At 36.5% G+C, this 22,333-nt stretch overlaps 1 protein-coding gene across 1 annotated transcript; it reads right to left on the reverse strand.

The window, feature by feature from the left end:
• Positions 1 to 43: 43 nt before the first annotated feature.
• On the reverse strand, positions 44 to 21,083 carry LOC104884450 (probable linoleate 9S-lipoxygenase 5). Its single transcript, XM_010669098.4, has 9 exons — positions 20,524 to 21,083; positions 10,550 to 10,836; positions 2,871 to 3,111; positions 2,391 to 2,726; positions 2,174 to 2,259; positions 1,966 to 2,073; positions 1,556 to 1,860; positions 1,187 to 1,450; positions 44 to 1,086 (listed from the first exon to the last, which is right to left on the reverse strand). The coding sequence occupies exons 1-9, from the start codon at positions 20,813 to 20,815 to the stop codon at positions 489 to 491; spliced, it is 2,517 nt and encodes an 838-aa protein (XP_010667400.2). The 5' UTR covers positions 20,816 to 21,083; the 3' UTR covers positions 44 to 488.
• Between the last annotated feature and the right edge of the window lie 1,250 nt (positions 21,084 to 22,333).

Consider the following 22,333-nt stretch of genomic DNA (forward strand, 5'->3'; position numbering starts at 1 on the left):
ACCTTTATCTCAGTATCGAGATAAAGCTCTGATACCATGAAGAAGCTGAGATATCAGCAAGAACAAGAAAATAGAGAGAAGGAAGAGAAGAAGTGTTTATTAATCTGTAAAACTGAATCAAATGTTTACAGTTGATCAAATTATCTATTTATACAATAGTTTGTTGTAGGAATAACAAACTTATAACAGAATGTGCTGACTAGGATTAATATAAGTTATACATACATCTTATATAACATCACCCTTTAGTATCACACAATAAGACTGATGATTTACAGCTTAACACCCCAAACTGAAATTCCCTAATTAATTACACTTCACATTGAGATGCTATTCGGTATTCCCTTGCCTGCAATTCCCCCAACTCTTGAGTAATCTGATGAGTTTGGATACAGCAACGTATATGGAATCTTAACTGGCCCATTTCGATTTTGCAATCTCTTATCACTGTTCCTTTCTGTAATATTTTTTTCTATACCCAGTAGCCTCTACTGAAATCTGTGGAAAGCAGCTAGTGGTTCCGAATCTGAAGTCCACTCGGACGTATCCCTCTGCCCAAGGTAAACTTCATCTGTTGAGTGACGCGACAACATTTCAATCAAAGATACACCTAGGAGTGTCTGGAATTGAGCTGTTATTGTTTTCAGGTAGCCTTTCTCAGGATCAGACTCGAGCTCGGCATATTCTGAAGTGCCAGGCTGAGGCATGAACCGCCTGCTTATGGTAGGGCGGTTTGGCAGGTATCCTGCATAAGGATACTGCCCGAAATTGACAGCAGCATGGAGGGCCGATGCCACCCATATGATGATGGTGCATGTCCTTGTAAGATCATGCCTAGTTTTCATTTCAGGCCACCATGATTCATCTTTCTTATCACCATGGCCCACATAGCGTATCTCCTTCCACCATGATTGAAGTTCAGGATCTTCTTCTACTAGATTGTCATTGGGGTAGTAGAAAGAGCAATAATCACCAACCCATGCCTCAATTGCGAACCAAATTTCAAGCCCATCAACTGCAAACGGGTAATCCTCAATCAGAAGCCTCAGGCCGTGGGGGTAGTTGGAATCCTCAATTGCCATGCCTCTACAAAATATTGCATAATGTCAGAGATTGAAAAACGCCAAAAATTCGAAAAAAAAAAGTTACATACTGGTGCTTAATAATAATGAGAACATGTAGATACCTCTTGAGAAGATCGACGGGGAGAGCATGGTCAGTGAGAACCCAATTCTTGTATACAAATGATGACATCTCCATTGCAAACCTTGCTGGGAAAACTGTTCTTTCCAATACCCCACCAGCATTGATGAGGATTTGCCTAGCTAAGCCATTAATGTTCATTGTGTCACGGAAGTGAGGTTGCAAAAGCTTGTATATTGGGTGTAGCACACTCAACTGTCTATTGGTTGCGATGATAAATGGTTCTATCACTGCATGAGTGTTCAACCTGCAATGAACAGCCGAGTGTTATAGTAATATTCTGGTGCCTCAAGTATTAATCGATGAACTAATTTTTATGTTCAACATTTGTCTTCATATGTTAGGATTATACCAATGACTTATGAGCTGATGATATCCAGAATCATTAACAGCGGCATAAGCTTTAGCTAATTGCCACACTGAGCCTTCAACACCCTCCTCGGCTGGCGTATATACTTGACTGACAGCTCCATAGTTGTCACCTTGAGGATGAGGTAGGCTGAGTTCAATTGCCAATGGCTGAAGTGTTCCATCATGCTTCAGGAATAGGATTGTCCTCGTCGCATATGTCTTTGTGGGGGTGGAATTTATCCGCGTTATGTATGGCATTAAAGAGTCATGATGATCTAATATATACAGCCTGTTGCTTTCGATTGCCTGCACGTTTATTGTAAGCATACAGATGGCGTAAGATAAAATAGAAAAAAAAAAAAAAAAAAATCCATGACAAATTATGAAGGGGGTTGTAGGTGTCAGGTTTACTTTCTCCGTAGAGTATCCATCCATGTTCTTTTCTATATGCTCCCTGGTTATTGAACTGTTTTGGTTGCCGTAGACTTTTGGGTCCAGCTTGCTCTTTGGAGGAAATTCCTGCAATTTAATGGTGGTGTTAATATATCTCTTTTTAGTTTTTACAGCTAAAATACGCTAATCCAAAATTGCAGCTAGATTACAGAAGCTTTTATATTACTTCAAGACGGCGTATGAGAACAGGATTCACTCCTGCTAGCATTTCGCGTCCAAACTCTTCGTCAGTTCTCCATGCAGACTTATCCTCTGAGATTTATAACAAGAAAAAGCCAGTACTTAAAGCCAATGTTTATTCCCAGATTACATGCCAAAAATCTGATAAAGCCAATAATCTTATGTAAAAACAAAATCAAATGAAAATTAAGGTTTTAATATACCTTTGATCACATCCGGCATGGGGAATTTGAGAAATTGTTCACCATCAGTTCGAAAAAGTTCCTTGAGCATTTCCCATGGGATCCTATCTTTAAGTTTCTTGAGTGCGCCATCTGGTAACGTGATACCTCCCTCATAGAGCTTCATGACATCTTCAAATGAGTCAAACTCATTAGGCGTCTTATCACATATAGATTTCAGTTCAGGGAGTAATATCTGGGCAATGGATTTCATGGCATATGCCAGAAAATCTGAAAATTTGATATGTCCAAATCGCTCATCTCGTGGTACATATATGTCAAGACTAAGAAGAGGCAAGCGGCTTTCTGTGTTTGGATCTGTGAAACACAGTTCACCAACTTTCGTCATAACTCATTCAGAGAGATTGGAAGTGAATTGCAGCAATGCAGCTTAGTGGACTTAAATTTTATTCATTAACATCAGCTTTGATGCTAAGAAAGCAGTAAGTTATGGATACTAACCAGCTTTTGTTGGTTTACGACCTGTTTTCCCTCTGCGCGGATATGGGTACTCAGTAGATCCCCCAAGAACAGGGCGGGCATACTCTTCTCCCTTGTCAGGCATTCCTAAGTCATTGTAATAATCGTAGTCGTATACCCTGTCCCATTCCTTGAGCATACCTTTTCCATCACCTCGTAGATTCACAAGCTCTTCTTCCCTATATATGCGTAATGCTTCTGGTGTCTGATGAGGAAGGTATGTCTGTTGTACAAATAGCATACATTAAATGTTAGAAATAATTGATCTTATTTTTATTTGCTAACATCAAAACTTTCTTTCCCCTACCTTTATTTCTGATAAAGAAATTATATTAGAGCGCAAAACAACTAAAGTATGCCTAGAGCCCTACGCCCAAATACACACCCTTGTCACCAGTTACAGCTTAGAATTGAAAAACAAAGCCTAAAACACAAACTACAACTAAAACTACCAAATCAGCTTAAACAATGGCTCTACCAGGCCATCAACAACAGCAGCTTTCTTAAGCAACACTTAGTTTCCCTTTAACAACCAGCTTAAACTTTTGCTCTATTGTAACACATTTGTTTTGTTAAGGTGAATACTATATTATGACACTAACTTAGAAAATCTCATATAAAACTACCATATCTCTATTATATAAGGGAAGGGAGGAGCAATGGTGTCCTCTTTTGAAACGCCTATTTTGCCCCCCTTCCCTTTCTAAATTACAAAAGGAATGTTAAAATCAAAATCGGCACTTAAAGAAAACTAACGAAAATTAATTTACAACACTCACTCACAAATTACTTAAAAGAAGAAACTTTACAAATCACTCATACAATTGAGAAAATCACGTTATAAAAATCGCGCAAATCACTCAAATTATCAGGAAACTTTATTAAAACTTAAAATTACATATAAACTAAAACTAATAACCTAAATGTCAATACATACAAAAACATTTACAAAAATTTCTTACAAATCACTGTTCTCAAGAACCATTCACAATAATTACATACTCACAAAAGTTACCTATAAACACAAAACTGAGAAAAATATAAGATTTTGACGGCGATATCACACATTCATCCATCGGCAATTTGCGAACTTTCAAAAAGGTACATAATCTTTTAACCTTCAAAATTATTTTATATTATGAAATAAACAATAGCAACTTAGTCGACTGTTATGTAGTTAAAAAATGGAGATGATAGCAATGAGTTCAAAAGGGCTTTTATACAATCAGACTTAAATTTAATTCATTTTCATATAAAAAATTTATTTTTTTCTTAAAAAATGCCAATATTAAAATTTTTCCCGCAAAAAATCCATGTTCAGAAATAAATTTTGAAAAAATAAAAACAATTTCGAACTTTTGCAAAAATCCATTTTCAAAAAAAAAACTACATTAATTTGCGAAAAGTAACGATTTTTGTTTTTCTAAAAAAAATTACAATATCAAATTGTGTATGAAAAATTTAAAATTTCATTTCAAATATAATTGAAGCTCAAAGTGTTAAAATTTAGAAAAGGACAAATTTAAAATGATGAAAATTTTAAATTTAATGTGTGAAAACAGAATTTAGAAGTTAGACAAGGAAAAAAAAACTGAAATTAGTTTATACTTCCGGTTACAATTTTGGGATCATGGATCAAATTTAACCCTTGCTAATGTCCAAAAAAGGTAGAATTTGTTTTTTTTTAAAAATGAGGCACGCATCGCGTGCGTAAATTGCTAGTCATGATTTATGGTAAGGCAAGGGTAACTTTATGGCTTAAATAGATCACTTATAATAGAAGTGACCGGTTAAAGATATAAGGTGACCTATTATCCCTTTAACTTATAGAGTGATACTATTATCTTACAAATTAACTTATCTAGAGAACAAAGTTATGTTATTACCATAATTTAATGATGAGGCAATGTTACACAATACTTATACTCCCTCCGTACCATAATATTTTGACCACTTTTTTTTTGTTTGTCATATATTAGTTTGATCATTTTCAGATTTTGTATAGTCCCACTATTATTGTATTAGTTTTCTTACACCTTTTTTGGTTTACACTCTATCACTATCAACAAACAAGATACTCAACTTTTTCTTTCCTTCAATGAAAAAAATACGACACTAACTCCAATCACATAAAGATAGTGCCTACATACTTGTATCCACATACAAATCACATTCCTATCCCCACTCCAACATCCATGGAAGCTAAAATTTTCAAATCCATCCTTGCCCCAGCAAGTACAGTTTTAGAACAATTGTTCATATTTAAAACTAGTGTTCATCGCGAGCAAAATTTCCAAATCTACATCAGTTCCATCATTCATAGCGGGTATGATTCTAATCCCACCCCCTATCAAGGCGCCAAACCTAGACCCTTCCCCACAAAAATAAAGCAAGTACATGTAAGTATTGATAATGATTGAACTCACAACCTCCTGTTTGATATGGTAGATTTTTTGCCACCACTCCAATTTGACAACCAATGTTAATAGAGAAAAATCATACTAATCAATTATTCTAACTCTTCCTTGCATAACAATTTTTTTTTTAAGTTCAAGACTCCAATCTATTATAACAAAGTTATACCCAAAAACTATTTACTTACTCAAACATAGATATTTATTTGAAAGATAGAAAAAGTTACAATTTAAATTATCATACTTCCTCCGTTTTGTTTCAAATGAAACATTGAGTGAAATGACATTATTCACTAATCAATTTTGATTCCAATTTATCGCCATTATATAAATAAAAACATAGGCAAGTGGCATCTTGTTAGATTCGTCTCGATGCATACTATAAAATTATAATTTTTTTTAACTTGTACACAACTAAAAATATTAATGATTAAAGAAGCGCATTTGATTGCGTGAAAAAGCAAACGTTCAACAGGAGAAATATTATTATTCTTCAATTAACCAATTTAATTTGTTGCTCACAATACATTATCGATTAACAAAACATCTTTTATGTTTACGTACAATTCATTGTTCAAAGAATTTCCTGTGCAATAGTGTGAAGAATCATAAACTCATCTTAAAGCTAATCAAGTAAATTCACTAGAAATTATAAATGTGGATTGGTAAAATGATCATGATGTCATGTTGAAAATAGGCCCATGTTTATAGGTTCATGTCCTAAGCTCCAAAGGCTCATAATGGTCATACTACTTATAAACGGCTTTGTAATACTCCCTCCGTCCCATAATATAGTGCTTACATTCCTTTTTTGGTGTCCCAAAATGTTGTGCCTATTTTCTTTTTTGTCACTTTATTTGGACTAAATTATCCTTAATTTCTACACAAACTTTCCAAAATACCCCTACTTTTTTCTCAAAACATGTGACCCCATTTATTGCTTTACACCATTCCCAGAAATATTTATTGCCTTTTGATTTTATTTAAAGAAAAAAGAAAATAAATAACTAGTTTCAATACAAAAGTATCAAAAAAAGCACTTTATTAAATATATTTTATTGGAAATCCTACCACTCATTCCTTTTTCCTTAATTCCCGTGAAAAATGAGAAGTAAGCACTATATTATGGGACGGAGGGAGTACTTTAACTTGGTTTTTCAGTCTTCTATTCCCTAGCCTAGGTGGCATGTTCCTACAGGTTAAGGTTAGTGACCTAGGGATTGTGACCCTTAGCCGTCAATCCTTAAATAGCATGTAATAGCTAATTAAAAAACCGAAGGTGTCAACTTGGAAACATTCACACTTCCTCACTTATTAGTTCATGCCATAAATGTCAATATGGTACTAGAGCATCCATGTTTAAATCTGCTCGAAAACTTCTTTCTTTACGGTTCTATGTCATGTTCTGAGTTAAAAATGTCAGCTTAAAAGTTTCATGTTGTTTCTCTTCTCGTTGTTTATGAAAGTGATAAAAATGCTAACCACTATAGATACAACTAGTCCCCTTTACTTGCACCTCTCAGGTGGTAGCACCTCCATAAATGTTGGGAAATTGGAAGGTTCATCCAAATATAGATCATGGAAACAATCCCTAGAATTAGCTTGGCAACTAAAAGAAAACTAGGCTTTTTGACAGGGCTAGTTAATAGAGATGCAAGTGATAATGTGAAACAGGAAGCATGGGATACCTGCAATAGCATAGTAATCTCCTAGATAATCTCAAATGTATATGACTCTATAAAAAGGTCAGTTATGGTTGTAAATAACTCATCCTAAATCTGGAGGCAGTAGGAAGCTAGGTATATAGTGAGCAATGACTTAAGGAAGTATAAGTTGAATAGGAATATCTATGAGACAAAGCAAGATGGCAAGACCATTAGTGATTACTATACAGAGATGAAAGTGTTGTGGGAAGAAGTGGACACTCTGAACTCTCTTCCTCCTATAACAAGTGTAACAAATGAAGTGACAACCTTTGTAGAAGCTCTAAACCAGCAGCAGGAAGAACAAAAATTATTTCAATTCCTAAATGGTCTTCATGACATCTATGGACCTCAGAGAAGTAACTTGCTCATGATGGCAAGTCTTCCAACTGTGGAAATAGCATGTAGTACCCTTCAGCAAGAAGAAAATCAAAGAGAAATTCTTAAGCTTGTAAAGGAAGAAGTTGAGTCAGTTGCTATGTATAGCAAGTGTAAGGATGTGAATGTTTGTAGTGTGTGTAATAAAACCTTGTCACATCAAGGATGCTTGTTGGTTTGTACATAGTTGGTTTTCCACCAGGAAAACCTAAAGATGGAAAGATGAGAACAAGGGATATTGGAAGTAGTAGTAGAGGGGGGAGATGGGACAAAGTTGATGGAGGTAACAGAGGAGGCAAAACTGCGACAAATGGGCAAAACACAAGTAATATTGGTTCCAGTGCAATTACATCACAACAACTTATGAAGTTGCTCCCTCTGCCATCCAAGTAAGGAGGGTCAGACATTGAAGAAGAAATGGACACCAATTACTCGGGTATGGTGAGTTGCAACTTGGCTGATGTTGAAAAAATGGAATGAATAGTAGACTCAGGGGCCTCAAATCATATGACTGGGAGCCTTGAGCTATTGAATCAAGATGTTAATCTTTGGGGGAAAAGCAACAAATTAATCTTCCAACTGGGCAGACTTCCCTCACTACTCATAGTGGTATTGTGACTTTAGCTAACCAAGTGGTGCTGAAGGAATGTTCTATGTGCCAGCTTTTAATCACAACCTTCTCTCTGTGCAAAAGTTGGCTAAAGATGCTAACTGCAAGGTGAACTTTCACCGAGGTTTCTGTGTCATACATAATGCTATAACAAGAGAGGTTCAAGGTGTTGGTAAGGCCAGGAATGGAATTTACTATCTTGTAACCAGCCACTCTAAAACATAATCCATGAATACATGAAACAAGTAACAGGAGAAGATGCATCACCAAAACTCAAAGCCATGAACACAACAACTGATCTTACTATCTCTTCAAGAGTTGAAAGTACTACAACTCTGACAGGAAGTGCCTTATGGCATAGCAGATTGGGTCATGCCCACTCAAGAAAATAGGCAGAATCAAGGGTTTGAAAGATTTCAAGGAAGATTGTAGAGAAGATGCCTCCCTTGCCCACTAGCTAAATTCACCAACATTCCATGTCAACTGAGTGAATCTAGAGCAGAAAATATCCTTCAACTTATTCACATTAATGTGTTGAGACCATATAGGGTCAAAACAAGGCATAATCATAGATACTTCGTTACCTTGGTTGATGATCACTTAAGAATGACATGGGTACAACTGTTAAAGCATAAATATGATGTGTTTGATGCATATATGCAATAAAAGGATTCGTGAAGATGGGAAAGACTCAATATGGGAAAGAAGTGAAGATAGTGAGGTCTGACAATGCTCTTTGAATTTGATGACAAAAATTGTAAACCTTTCTTTAAGAATTTGGAAATTGCGAACCTCATGTGTTGATAGGCCCCAACAAAATGGAAGGGCTAAAGAAAGCACAAAAATATTCTTGAGACGGCTAGGGCTCTTAGATTTCAAGCAAGGCTTCAAATTCAGTACTGGGGTGACTGTGTGTTGTGTGAAGTACACATCACAAATAGGCTTCCAATCCCTCGTATGCATAATAAGACAACCTATGAGGTATTCTTTAAAATTGATCCTGTGTATAATCATTAGAAAATCTTTGGTTTTCTTGCCATGGTCAGTAATCCTAGTAGAAGTAGAGATAAATTTGATGCCAGAGGAGTCCCATGTGTGTTCTTAGGGTATCCACAAATCCAAAAAGGCTATAGACCGCTAAATCCTATCACTAATAGCCTATCTGTCAGTAGAGATGTGACGTTCTATGAAAGCATACATCCTTACAAAATCTTTCGTACACCATCTGCTAGCCTTCCTTCCTCTCCTATTCAAGTGACTTCCAACAGTGACTTACTTCCTTCTGAAGAACCTATAATTACCCTACCTGATGATAATCCTACTGCTCCAACTGGCCCTCAACCTCCAACTCAACCTCAACATGAGCCTGAGCCTGTCCTAGCAGTTAGGAAGTCTTCCAGAACCCATAAAGCACCTACATGGCTTGATGACTATGTTACCAGCATAACATCAAAAACATCCACAACACCACAACAGCCTCATGTACTTATGCATTCACTTGTTTCCTCTCTCAAACCACAAAAATACCTGAACCATCCTCTTTCAAAGAAGTTGTTAAACATCCTGAGTGGGTTGCATCTATGAATGATGAATTGTCTTCCCTGAAGACAATCACACATGGGAAATCACTCATGTACCCCCTGACAAACATGCCATAGGCTACAAGTGAATTTTACAAAAACAAGTACAACACAGATGGAACCATTAACAAACACAAGTCCAGACTTGTTGTTTTGGGCAATAGACAAACATATGGGGTAGATTATGAGGAGACATTTGCTCTTGTGGCCAAAATGACCACTGTTAGATCCCTACTTGGTGTTGCTTCTATTCAAAATGGATGTTAAAAATGCTTTTCTTCGTGGTGAGTTGCAGGAGACTATTTACATGAAGCTACCAACTGGATATCATGGTTCAGGGCACAGAATTCAAGCATCACTTGAGGGGGAGATATATCCTAACTCATCACCTTTTGTTCGCAAGCTGTTGAAATTACTTTATGGGTTGAAATAGGCACCCAAGCAGTTGTTCTCTAAATTGAGTCAAGCCCTCAAAGCTAATGACTTCCTACAATCCAAATCAGACTATTCTCTCTTCACCAAGCATCATGGATGTAATCTTTCAGTGATCCTAGTGTATGTTGATGACCTAATTATAGGTGGCAACAATCTTTGTGCCATTCAATAAGTTAAACCTAAGGTGGCAACTTGAAAACTTCCACACTTTCTCACTTATCAGTTCTTGCCATTAATGTCAATATGTCACAAGGCAATACCCAATATCTTTTTTCCCAAAATGAACACTCATGATAATAAAAACGGTAAAAAATAGGTAAAAGAAACAGAGGTTTCATACTCTAACGAATATTAGATACATTGTATATGTGTATATAACAAATATTTTTTGTGTACTCACAAATATTATTCGTGTTTTTTTCCTTATTTGTTAAATGAAACACAAATAATATTTGTTATACGAAAAATTATATATATTAGATATATCTACCCGTTGGAATGAGATATTTGTAAGTATCTTATTTTCACTAACGATCAATACCTTGTTAGAGAAGAAGACTCGATTGTATCTGTAACGATGGGTTGGGTAAACCCACGAATTGCAGACAAAATGAACTCCACCATGTCCAGGAACATCTAGCGTTACAGTTTTGAGGTAAAACTGACTACGATGATAATTTTTTATGATAAAAGCACCTGGCACATCCATGCTTTCATGCCAGTCAAATGTTATATTGAATGTTGTTTCTCCAGCAGTTAGTGGGGTTATGGTTGAAACCCATTTCTCTACGTAAGATGCCTTCCCCAACTTTCCACGTGAAATCCTTGCTGCATAAAACATGACAATAGGACATAATTTGTCAGAGAATAAGTACTACGTAGTATGTACTAGTCGAAAATTTAGTTCACTAACATTCATTAGAGAATATTTTGTTATGGTGCATCGTTGGACAAATAGACTATATCTTAGAATCATGTCGTTGGAGTAAGATATATATAACGTACGTACAAACATGAAACAAAAATACAGCTGAGTTGTTATCGAGATCGTCTTCCTTAATTAGACAGTACCGTATTGATTTTATTTTTTGTTTTAATTTTTGAGTATTTATCTTGTAGCTATTGAATTTTTTAAAACGATTTTCGCAACTATTAACCGTTTAAATAATATTTAGCGACTTTTAGTTTTTTAAAAAAATAATTAATAGACAATCTAATTGTTGACTATCTTTTATAAGATTTGTTTTTAATTTCTCACCAGCCAGCTTTTTTTAAAAATGTTTTGAATCATTGATTATGAGTTTCTAATGTTTATAAAAACAAGTTTATTTATTGATTCTGGACAGTATATGAATGACTATACAAATTTTATGTCTTATATTTTTGTATTTATTCATAATATTTTGTTTCAATGATCAACAACTACATAAAATAGAATATTGATCTTTTTAGTTGACAAGTTTCTTCCCGGAATATATAGAAATTAAGGACAACGATAATTAAAAGCAATAGTGTAAAATATTGATTAAAATACGTGTATGAAAACTCATGTAAGGTAATTGATCAACTAAAATGCATGAGATACATTTTACGTGTACTTTTCTCTTAAATTCTGCTTAATATAGAATATTATGGTCTTACATAGTCATGAATGTTATCGAGAATAATAAAGAAAAATACATACTTTGAAAACATTATTGTAACTTATTAGATAAATTATGTATTGAAATCGTTCCCACTACGATAATATATCAAATAAGTCGTTTCAATATATACAAGTCTAACTTTTCTTCAAGTAAATCCAAATGCTATTAGACTTGTTCAATCAATGATGGGGAAAGGCTTGTTAACATGAAATCAGAGGTGGCCAACGGCGTGGATCAATCCAGCCAACTCAACCTGTCTCGTAGGCTGTGAGGCCAGTCCTATTACGAACTCGATCCAAAACCATGAAATTGTTGGATGGGCCACGAATCTGTTTGTTTTTAGCCCAGTCGATGAAAGCCCACTAGCAAAACAACCCAAGTCAGTCCAAACCCCAAAACCATTGATATTTCTCTTCATTTTAATTTAAACTAGCAGTTTTTCGTTCTTGGCTTTTTTTCGAGACATAAACTCTTCAACATAAGTAATAGTCAAAATTTGAGACATACGAAGTATAATTTTTTTTAGTTGCAAAATTTGTTTGGTCAAAATTTGTTTGAGACAACCCAAGTCACTTAAGTTAATTTCTCACTAGTCTTTTTTTTTTTTTTTTACTTTTCATAGTTAAATTCTACCAACAAAACAAAAATTTTATTGAATTTATAGATTGGGAAGAAAGTGAAAACTTTGATTTCAAGTCAAGTTTTTGTCAATATTTTTGTGAGTATGTATTGAAGTTGTAGTGTAATGGTTGCAGTTTGTAAGTGAATTGTTTAGTTTTTTTTGTAAAGTTTCCTCATTTGAGTGATTTATAAAATTTAAATTATGCAATTCTATGATTTTATTTGACTTGTGAGTGACTGTTATTATTTTATTTCTAGTATTAATATTTTTGTTTGAATGCCCTCTTTGATTTGTAATTTAGAAAGGAAAGAGGGGTAAAATAGTCTATTCATTCGGAGATACCATAGCTCCCCCCCCCCCTTCCCTTATATAATAGAGATTACTATAAAAGTGCAGATTGTCATGATTGAGTAAGATGTGATGATAAGAAATATAAATATTACTCCGTTAGTCCCAAAATATTGTTACTATTTTCATTTTAGGTGTCTCGAAATATAGTTCTTGGTTTCGAAATTTAGTTCCACATTTTTTCGTAATTTGCCTAGAAAAACCATGTCCCCATCACTTATTTGCCTAATAGACAAAGTATTCTAGAGAGAGAAAATGCTCTCTCTCCCTCCCCCACCCCAAAACCCAAACACAGAAACCACCCAAATCCCACTAAATAAACCTCCAGACCCCCCTCCCACAAACCCAACCCCTGGATTTTCTAACTCTATTGTGATTGCAGGTACCCCGTCGGCGTCGAACGGCAAGATTGAGTCTGCGGAGCAAGCTCCGCTAACCCCGTCGAAATCATTCAAAGAATCCCTAGGTTCTGTTTCTCCCTTTTCTGGTCCAACCCCCTCTGCCATTAACCCACCGCCGGCTTTTAATAAAATCCATGATACCTTCATTCCCCTTTCGGAGGACACATACAAATCTCTTTGCTCTCCATGGGTAAATGCCATTATTTCAAAACCTAATGGTGGTTCTTTCTCTTCCGATTACTACGCAAAGTCAATTTCCAAAATTTGGAAGCTTCAATCCCCAAATACCACTTCCTCCATCGGGAAAGGGTTCTTTATTTCCAAGATTTCCTCTAGTGAGGAAGTAGCAAGAATTCTCTCATCTGGCCCGTGGTTCCTCAATGGAACGTTTATCTTAGTCCAAAAATGGAAGCCGGGTTTCCGAGCCTCTGATGCTAAGGTCTCACTCCTACCAATATGGATCGACTTACCGGAAATTCCTGTGGAATTTCTTGTTGAACAGGTGCTAAGAAAAATAGGGGATAGCCTGGGAACGTTCATCAAAGCGGATATGAAATCCATCTCGGAAAACAAATTCAGGTTTGCTCGGATTTTAGTTTTAATTGATATATCCCTGGAAAAAAAAAAGAGAATGTCTGGTTGGGTAGTATAAAACAACCTTTGGTATACCATGAATGGCCCTCCTTCTGTAGAGAATGTTTGTTGATTAACAACCATGGAAAGGAATGTACCTTGAAACCGTTTACAAATATCCAGCTCCCACAAAAAACAAAAAACCACCCTGAGCCAAAAGAAAACCCGGTCCCCAATTCAGGAACATTACAAAAAACCGTTTCAATAAACTCCAAAGGTCAAAAAGAAACCAATTGGACGGTTGTCCAACCCAAACACATAAAAGCCCAACTTGAAAAGGGAGAGGGGGGAGGAAAGGCCCCCAATCCTGAGACTTTGAAAAAAAATTTGAACACGTTGACATTACATCAAAACAAATTCATTGCCCTTTGTGATTCCAGCTCTACAAACTTTATGGGAAAAGACAATAGTACTGCAGCCTACTCCTCTCAACCTAGGACTGACGCAAATCCTTCCTCTAAGATTTTACTTACTGCTTTGGAGAGTTCTGAAGACACCCAACTTGTCAAATCCTCTGCAATATGCCCGAAAACTCTCAACAGCTTTACCCCTTTAAACACAAACTTGTCACATTTTACTTTTACAATTCAAAAAACAAAAAACCAATCTCCAGGAAAACAAAACCATGGCCTCTCCGTTTCCTTCGCAAGAAAAGGAACTCCCTCGATACCTATCCGACCCAACTTACAACCGAGGATTCTTGATGCCACCAACACCACACCCGAAACCAGTTCATGTAATATTATCCCAAGCAACATCTATCATTACAAAAACCCGCCCTCATTTGACATTCCCGGAAGTGTGGATCAACAAATTCAGTTACTTTTACCAGGATACTTTGGGAGAATGGGGCAGAGTAAGCCCATGGCTACTTCGGGACATCCTTCTTCAACCCCATGCAGTACCCCCTCAATTCTGCAGCTTGAGGATGATAGTTCCGGAAGACCCGATGAGCCTGGTACCAGCCCACGTGCCGGACTTATCGGATGTAGGGAGTTTCTCCACAATAGTGGGGATTATACTGAAGTGGTGGACTCACCAACTGGCAAAAGAATTCAACTTCCACCCGGTTCCATGGGACTTGGAATTCCTTTGCGACCCGGCACCCGTTCTTCCACAAGAGCGAAAAGCACTGTCAATTACAAAGAATTGGCTCATGGTTCAAGCTCTAAGCGGAACCGACAACGTCAAATGGATTCGCCTCACCAAACCATGCAACCAAATGACTCTCAAATGTGCTTGGGGCCACTCAAAGAAAATGGGACGGATGTCGGGCATAAAAGTCAAGATAAACTCGGACATTGTATACAGCAGCTTGGCCCAAGAGATGATCAACCTCACTGCTCGCACCCCGGCAGCAGTGGCGGAAGAAATTCTGAGGATGCCCCCCATTAACCCGGGTATGTCTATTCTGCTCTGGAACGCAAGAGGTGTGGCGAGGCCTAGCTTCCGCCGAAACATCAACCAACTGATTAGAGATCATGACCCCATGATGGTCATTATTACTGAAACTAAAGTCAGCCGTCCAAATATTGAGGGGTTAGCAGAGACTTTGCCGTTCAACTCATTTGAAACCGTGGAGCCAATGGGGTACACCGGTGGCATTCTTATTTTGTGGAACAAAGGACTCCACTCCTTCACCACTATATCTAAGGAACCCCGTGCAATCCATGGAGTCATCCAGGTAAACAATAATAACCCTTTTATTATTTCTATTATTTATGCAAATACGAAGTTTAATGGTAGACTTGAAATGTGGAAAAATCTGGAAGACTTTGCTAGAACCGTTGACTTACCTTGGCTAGTTTTGGGTGATTTCAATGAAATCACCTATGCTCATGAAAAAATTGGGGGTAATAAACCTAAAGAAAATAAAATGAGAATCTACAGGGAGACTATGGATAATTGTCATCTAAAGGATCTTGGTTTTATTGGGAGCAAGTTCACGTGGTTTAACAAGAGAAAGAAAAATCCCATTTTTGAGAGATTGGATCGTTGTTGGGCTAATACAGATTGGATGCTTGACTACCCCTTAGCCGTGGCTAATAATCTCCCTAGACTCACTTCAGACCATAACCCAATTTTGCTTTCTTTAAAGCCCTGCACCCAGGTAAAAAAAAACCGTCACTTTAAGTTTGAACCATTTTGGCTAGCTGAACCGGGGTTTCAACCGTGGGTTAAAGGGAAATGGGCTGGAAAAAATAATACTTTCACCTCCAAACTAGTGGACCTTGGTAAGGATATCCAAATGTGGGTTGATAAAAACTGCAATCTTTTCAAAAATAAAAGGAAAATCATGGCCCGCCTTAGTGGAACCCAACTAGCGCTTCAAGATGACCCTTTAAACCCTTTCCTTTTCGATCTTGAAGCAAAAATCAACAAGGACCTTGAAACTCTACTGGATCAAGAAGAGAGTTTTTGGCAGGTTAGAGCCCGATCAAATTGGTTGCTTGAAGGGGACCGGAACACTCATTTCTTTCACATATCCACTATAATTAGACGCAACTCTAATAGGGTGAACATGCTAAAAGATGACGTTGGTAATCAATTGACTAACCAAATTGACATTGAAGAAATGTTCCTAAGTTACTATAAAACATTGTTTACTTCTAGTAACCTTCCCATCTCTCAGAGCTTTCTGTCCCTTCAAACCATTAACTGTGGACAAATTCCTTCCCTAGTCGAAACCAAGGACGCCCTTTTCTCTATTGGTGGTACTAAGGCTCCGGGTGATGATGGGTACCATGCAATATTTTTCCATCAGTTTTGGGAGGATATTAATTTGGAGTTCTTTGAATTAATTAAAAACATTTTTCATGACAATGTAGTTCCTCAGAACATAAACACGACTTTGATCTCTCTCATTCCAAAAATCAGTAACCCCCTGAGAGTGCAAAACTTTAGACCAATTAGCTTGGTCAATACTACCTACAAGACAGTAGCAAAAATCCTTGTCCATCGTATAAGGCCCCATCTCCATGATATCATCTCCCCAAACCAAAGTAGTTTCATCCCGGGTAGGGGTACGGAGGTAAATGTCATCATAGCTACTGAGATCCTACATTCCATGAATAAGAAAAAAGGAAAAAAGGGGTTGTTTGCTCTTAAGCTAGATTTGGAAAAAGCCTATGATATGCTAGAATGGTCGTTCATTGGACATTGCCTTAAGATGTATAACTTTGACGAAGCCACCACTAGGATTATAATGAGCTGTGTTTCCTCCCACAATACCTCTATCCAAGTTAATGGTCAAAGAACGGACTCCTTCCTACCCTCTAGAGGAATCCGCCAGGGGGACCCTCTCTCCCCCTATCTCTTCATCCTCTGCCTTGAGTACCTGTCAAGGAAAATTCATGAAGCTTGTAATTGTAAAGCCTGGAATCCATTCAAAATCAGAGGAGGGAGTACTGAAATTTCACACCTACTTTTTGCCGACGACATTCTCCTTTTTGGGGAAGCAAACCAAAAAACTTTGTCTACTATGAAGATTATCCTGGATAACTTCTATTCCATTTCTGGCCAAAAAGCTAATGATGCCAAAAGCATGCTCTATTTCTCTCCTAATACCTCTATCGAAATCAGGGATGAATTTGAACAGGAAATGAACATTATGAGTACTCATGATCTTGGTACTTACCTTGGTTTTCCTCTCTGCCACAGGAAACCCTCAAAAAATAAGTTATCCTTCATCATTGATAAGATGTCTAACAAACTGGCCTCTTGGAAGGCCAAAGCCCTTTCTAAAGCTGGGCGTATGATTTTAATAAACTCCACCCTTCAAGCGATCCCGAGATATTACATGCACCTTATTCACTTTCCTAAATCCATCACTAACAAGCTAGATTCCATTTGTAGTAATTTCTTTTGGAATGGGAATAATAATGAGAAAAAAATTACTTGGATTGCTTGGAAGCATTTGTGTAAACCTAAGAACAACGGCGGAATAGGTTGTACCCTAAATGAGGATATCAATAAGACGGGCCTTGCAAGATTGTGTTGGAAGCTTGATAACCATACCATGTGGGCTGCTCAAATTTTATTTGAAAAATATATTAATAAAAAATTTCAACCCACTAGTTTTAAGATGGGCTCTCACTTATGGAAAAGCGTTGGTTACGGGTGGGAGACTTATAGTAGAAGTTTAGCTTGGAAAATTGGGAATGGTTCTAGTATAAAAATTTGGGACGATAAATGGTTGAATGGTGAGAGCCTTAGATCCTTATTAATAGGTCCGCCAACAATAACTGAGAATAATCTTCACCTGAGCGACATCATGAATAAGGATCTTACCCAAACTCTAACCTTTCATATCCCAGACAATTTAATACAAAGATTCAATGTTGTTTCCTTCACAAATAGTGATGATCATACCTATTCAACCTGGACCAACATTAATAGCTTCAATTCTAAACTAGCAACTAAGGAAATAGCAGGTAACCATGAGACTATCTCAGGGGATTGGGACTGGATCTGGCAAGCTGCTGGTCACCCGAAACAAAATTTTTTCGTGTGGCAGGTTTGGTGGGAGAGAATGCCTAATAATGCTAACTTGAACTTTAGAGTAAAAGACCTCCCAAAAACATGCACCTTCTGCCCCATGGCTATTGAAGATATGAACCACATCCTTAGAAACTGCCCAAGGGCTCGTGAGGTCTGGGACCTGGCAAAAATTGACATTGAACCCCAAACCCCTTTTAAAACTTGGCTAAAAAAGAACATCACCTCCACCACCGCTCACCCAATATCTACCGTGCCCCTAGGCGCAATCTTTGTGTTTACATCTTGGCACCTTTGGCTTAGAAGGAATTCTTGGACTTTTAAAAAAAATTAACATCACTTCTGATGTCCTCTTTAAATCATCAAGTTGGGCCGCCACTGAATGGTTCTTTACCCAGAACCAACCTAAAGTGGGAAAAGCACCTAACACTTTACAAAACAATAGCCAAACCCACACTTGGCTTCCCCCACCCATAAACCATCTAAAAGTCAACACTGATGCATCATTCGTCTTCGCCTCAAAGCAAGCCTACATGGGGGCAGTCTGTCGGGATAATAACGCCACTTGGGTCGAGGGGTTTCAAGCATCTACCTTTACCATTTCTGCTTTTGAAGCCGAAGTCAGAGCTATCCTACTAGCTTTGCGTTGGATTACATCGAATCGATGGAAAAATGTGATAGTCTCCACAGATTGTCTTAGAGCTACTATGATCATTTTACAAGGAAAAATTTTTAATAACAGGGAATCAAATGATATTGCTATGTGCAGGGAGTTGCTCCAAGAGCGAGGAGATATTAGGCTGATATTCGAAGGAAGAGGAACAAACAAGTTAGCTGATAGCGTGGCTAGGAATGCCAAGGGAAAAACTGATGGTTTCAATAGCTTTTGTATTTTGTGTACCCCCCCCCCCTCGGTTTGTAATAATATTTACTTGGATGACAAAACTTTCGCTTTAAACAGGTTTTCTAACCCGATAGGGCACACTAGTGACCCACAATCGGATGTATCGAACCTTATTTCTATTTAATGATTAGTTGTTCCTTCCTTCCAAAAAAAAAAAAAATCACTTATTTGCCTAAAATTTAGTTTATTGCTTTGATTATACAACCCAATGGTTACATTTAATGGTCTTTCACCAATTATTCTCTATTTTCTCTCCTAAAATCATCTTTTCACATACAACATATATTTAAATGAATAAAAAATCTTAATTATCCCTCCTAGATTCTACCTACCTTAATTCTCGTGAAAAAATTGAAGTAGGAACTATATTTTGAAACGGAAGGAGTATTAATCATAAAAGTTACACATCCTTATTTATTTCAAGTAATATATTTCCTTTAATATTTGGTAACAAAAATTATAAATATATCATTAACAATGCTCGTTGACTTATTTATGCTTAATTAATTTGTTTTAAAAAAATTATTTTCTAAAAACCCCAACTAATTGGGTCCAACAAATCTAAATCATCGCCCGCCAAACCCAGATCAAACCATCGTGGGCCAATCAAACTGGCCAACCAAACCAGCCTGCCCTCATGGTTTGTTCTTAGGTGATGGCGAGTTGGGCCAGCCCGCGACCCAACCCACCCAAATCTGCCTTGGTCACCTCAACATGAAATAGTATACTATACTAAAATTACTAAATTCCTATACGATCTAGCCATTTCTATTGTACATCAGTACATGCATCCGTATATACAGGAACATAGTACACCTAGCACAAGTTTTTTAATTTGGCTCAGCAACTTCAAACAACCAAATTGTCTTGCTTCTACTATGCACATGATACATCATGGCCAAAAGTTTGATGGAATCTGGGTTTATATACTTGTATAGGCATATTCTCCACCATTAAAAAGAGAAATGGTACACAGGGTCTGTTCTCTCCAGCTTATTTTCAGTTCAATTCAGTTCAGTTTAATTCAGTTCAGCTTTGGACAATACTTTTACTCTCACATATTATTATTCATATCAGTTCAATTTAGTTCAGTTCAATTCAATTCAGTTAAAGTTGTTTTATGCCGAAAAGAACAGGCTCAGTAAATACTAATATATATTGGCGAAACATAAAGCTTTATAAATGATCAATATATCTACATAACGCCACTTTATTTAACTTTTGAACTCGTGAATCAAACAAAGTTGTGGAGGATAGATAAAGAGATACTGCCTCCGTCTTTGTTAGTTTAGCCATTTCAATGACACCATTAACTTTTCATAACACATACATTTAACTTTAACATAAAATAATAGTTTCGCTTTATTTTTATATTCCACACTATTGTTTCTACTAAAATTTTATGCAAAAGAAATAGATAAATTAATAAAGATCGGAGTGAGTATATTGCACATGAGTCCATACCTGGTTCATTAGACTGATCTGCGCTAATGAGCTGAAGAGAAACGCCTTTACCCCCAAGTTCATGGATTTTATCAAGAATAGAAGCCGAGACATCAGTCATGTCTAAAACATTCTTTTTCATCAAAACTATTGTCCCTTTTATTATCATCTTCTCACAATACGTGTCTCCTTCTTTGTTCTCACCACCGTCGTTGTAAAGCTGTTTGCTACCAACGCCATTTTCCGCCACCTGCTTGTAAGCACTTTTTCGGCCGCAAATCATGGTCTCCGCTGCCTTTTTTATTATGTTCATAGTAGGGCAAATACCCCATTTATTGAGCTGCCAGAGAGAACTAAAAAACGCAATTTGCTTATTTGTTGCAGCGACACTGATATAATGTTTTTTATGCCAATATGAAATATACTTGCCTTGATTTTAGGAGCATTTATTTAATAGGACATTATAAATGCATTGCTATTTTATTCTCTCCTTATTCTGGGGGAGCTAGACAGCTAGTAGTAAAGAAATTAGTGATAGAAATATGAGTGAGATCTGGTGATTATTGGACGATGGATGGGATTTGGTCACATCTATGTGTTTTAAGTGTGTAACACGATGGATGTTGATTTGTGGGGTCATTAGGAATAGCGGCCTTTAGTCTTTATCTCTTTATTAAGAGCAAATTAAAGCACCTGATTCTTGCTTTATCTGTTCATCTGTACAACTTCTTTCTATTTTCTCCTTAACGTAAATGGCTTCCACAATATAATATACTCTATCTTCATGTGCTGAACTTCATACCGTGCCGGTCCAAATAATATAAAGGCTCCGAGCCGACGTGTTGGAGTACAAGGTGACACTCAAGAAAGGGGATTAAATTGAGTGACTAAATCTAATCGCTTTTTGTAAAAACTTCGATATAGCATTGTGTCTAACAAAGTGTTTTTCGCTAGTAATATTCCGATTTGTATTTTTGCGAATACTAAAACGTAACTCAATATAAAATCAAATATCAAACACCAAAAATAACGTGGTTCAATCTCACCTCTAAGATCTACGTCCACACAAACAAACTCTTTTATTAATTGAATCCTAAAATATCAAACTCTTGATACAATAAAATTTCCCCACTATTAACCCTAGTAGTGCTCTCCAACAATTAACACTAAGTGTTATCACTCTCTATAATAATAAAATTACAGAAAGAGTAAATCCTCAAAAGCGTGCTTCTTATCTAAGCAAATTATAGGACAATTACAAATGTTGAATAGTTACCAAAACTGATTAGAACTCTGTGCTATACTCTGTGCCTTAGGAAACTATTTTCAGCTCTCGAAATCTCCGACTATTTTTCTCTGAAAACGTGAGTTATGAAACTGAGTTCCTATCCCTTATATAGTCTATTTTCTGAACAAAAATCCTTCTCCAAATGATAATTATCTTTTACTCCTAAGATTAACGGATAAAACCTTTTGCTTTAAGAAAATAATATTTATCTTTTTCATCTTTATCTTTAAGTCTAAGAAGATAGGTTTTTCTCAAATCAATGTTTATCTAGAACTTTGATAACAAACTTAATTTTCTGTTTATCTTTACACATACTCCTTTTATTTTCGAAATTCATTTTCAAAATAGTTTTCTTAAATCCGACTTTTTTTACAAAAACTATTTCAGCTCGGTTTTTCTAAAATCCGTTCATAAATCAGTCTTTATCAAACCCGTTTCCTTTGATAATCCTAAATTTCGAATTATTATTTCATTTTAATATAGATTTATGAAATTAATATGATTATTTATTTCCTTAACCCTAAGAAAATAATAATCATCCTA

The sequence above is a fragment of the Beta vulgaris genome, chromosome 3 (genome assembly GCF_026745355.1).
Source record: "Beta vulgaris subsp. vulgaris cultivar EL10 chromosome 3, EL10.2, whole genome shotgun sequence".
In the NCBI taxonomy this organism is placed as follows: domain Eukaryota; kingdom Viridiplantae; phylum Streptophyta; class Magnoliopsida; order Caryophyllales; family Amaranthaceae; genus Beta; species Beta vulgaris.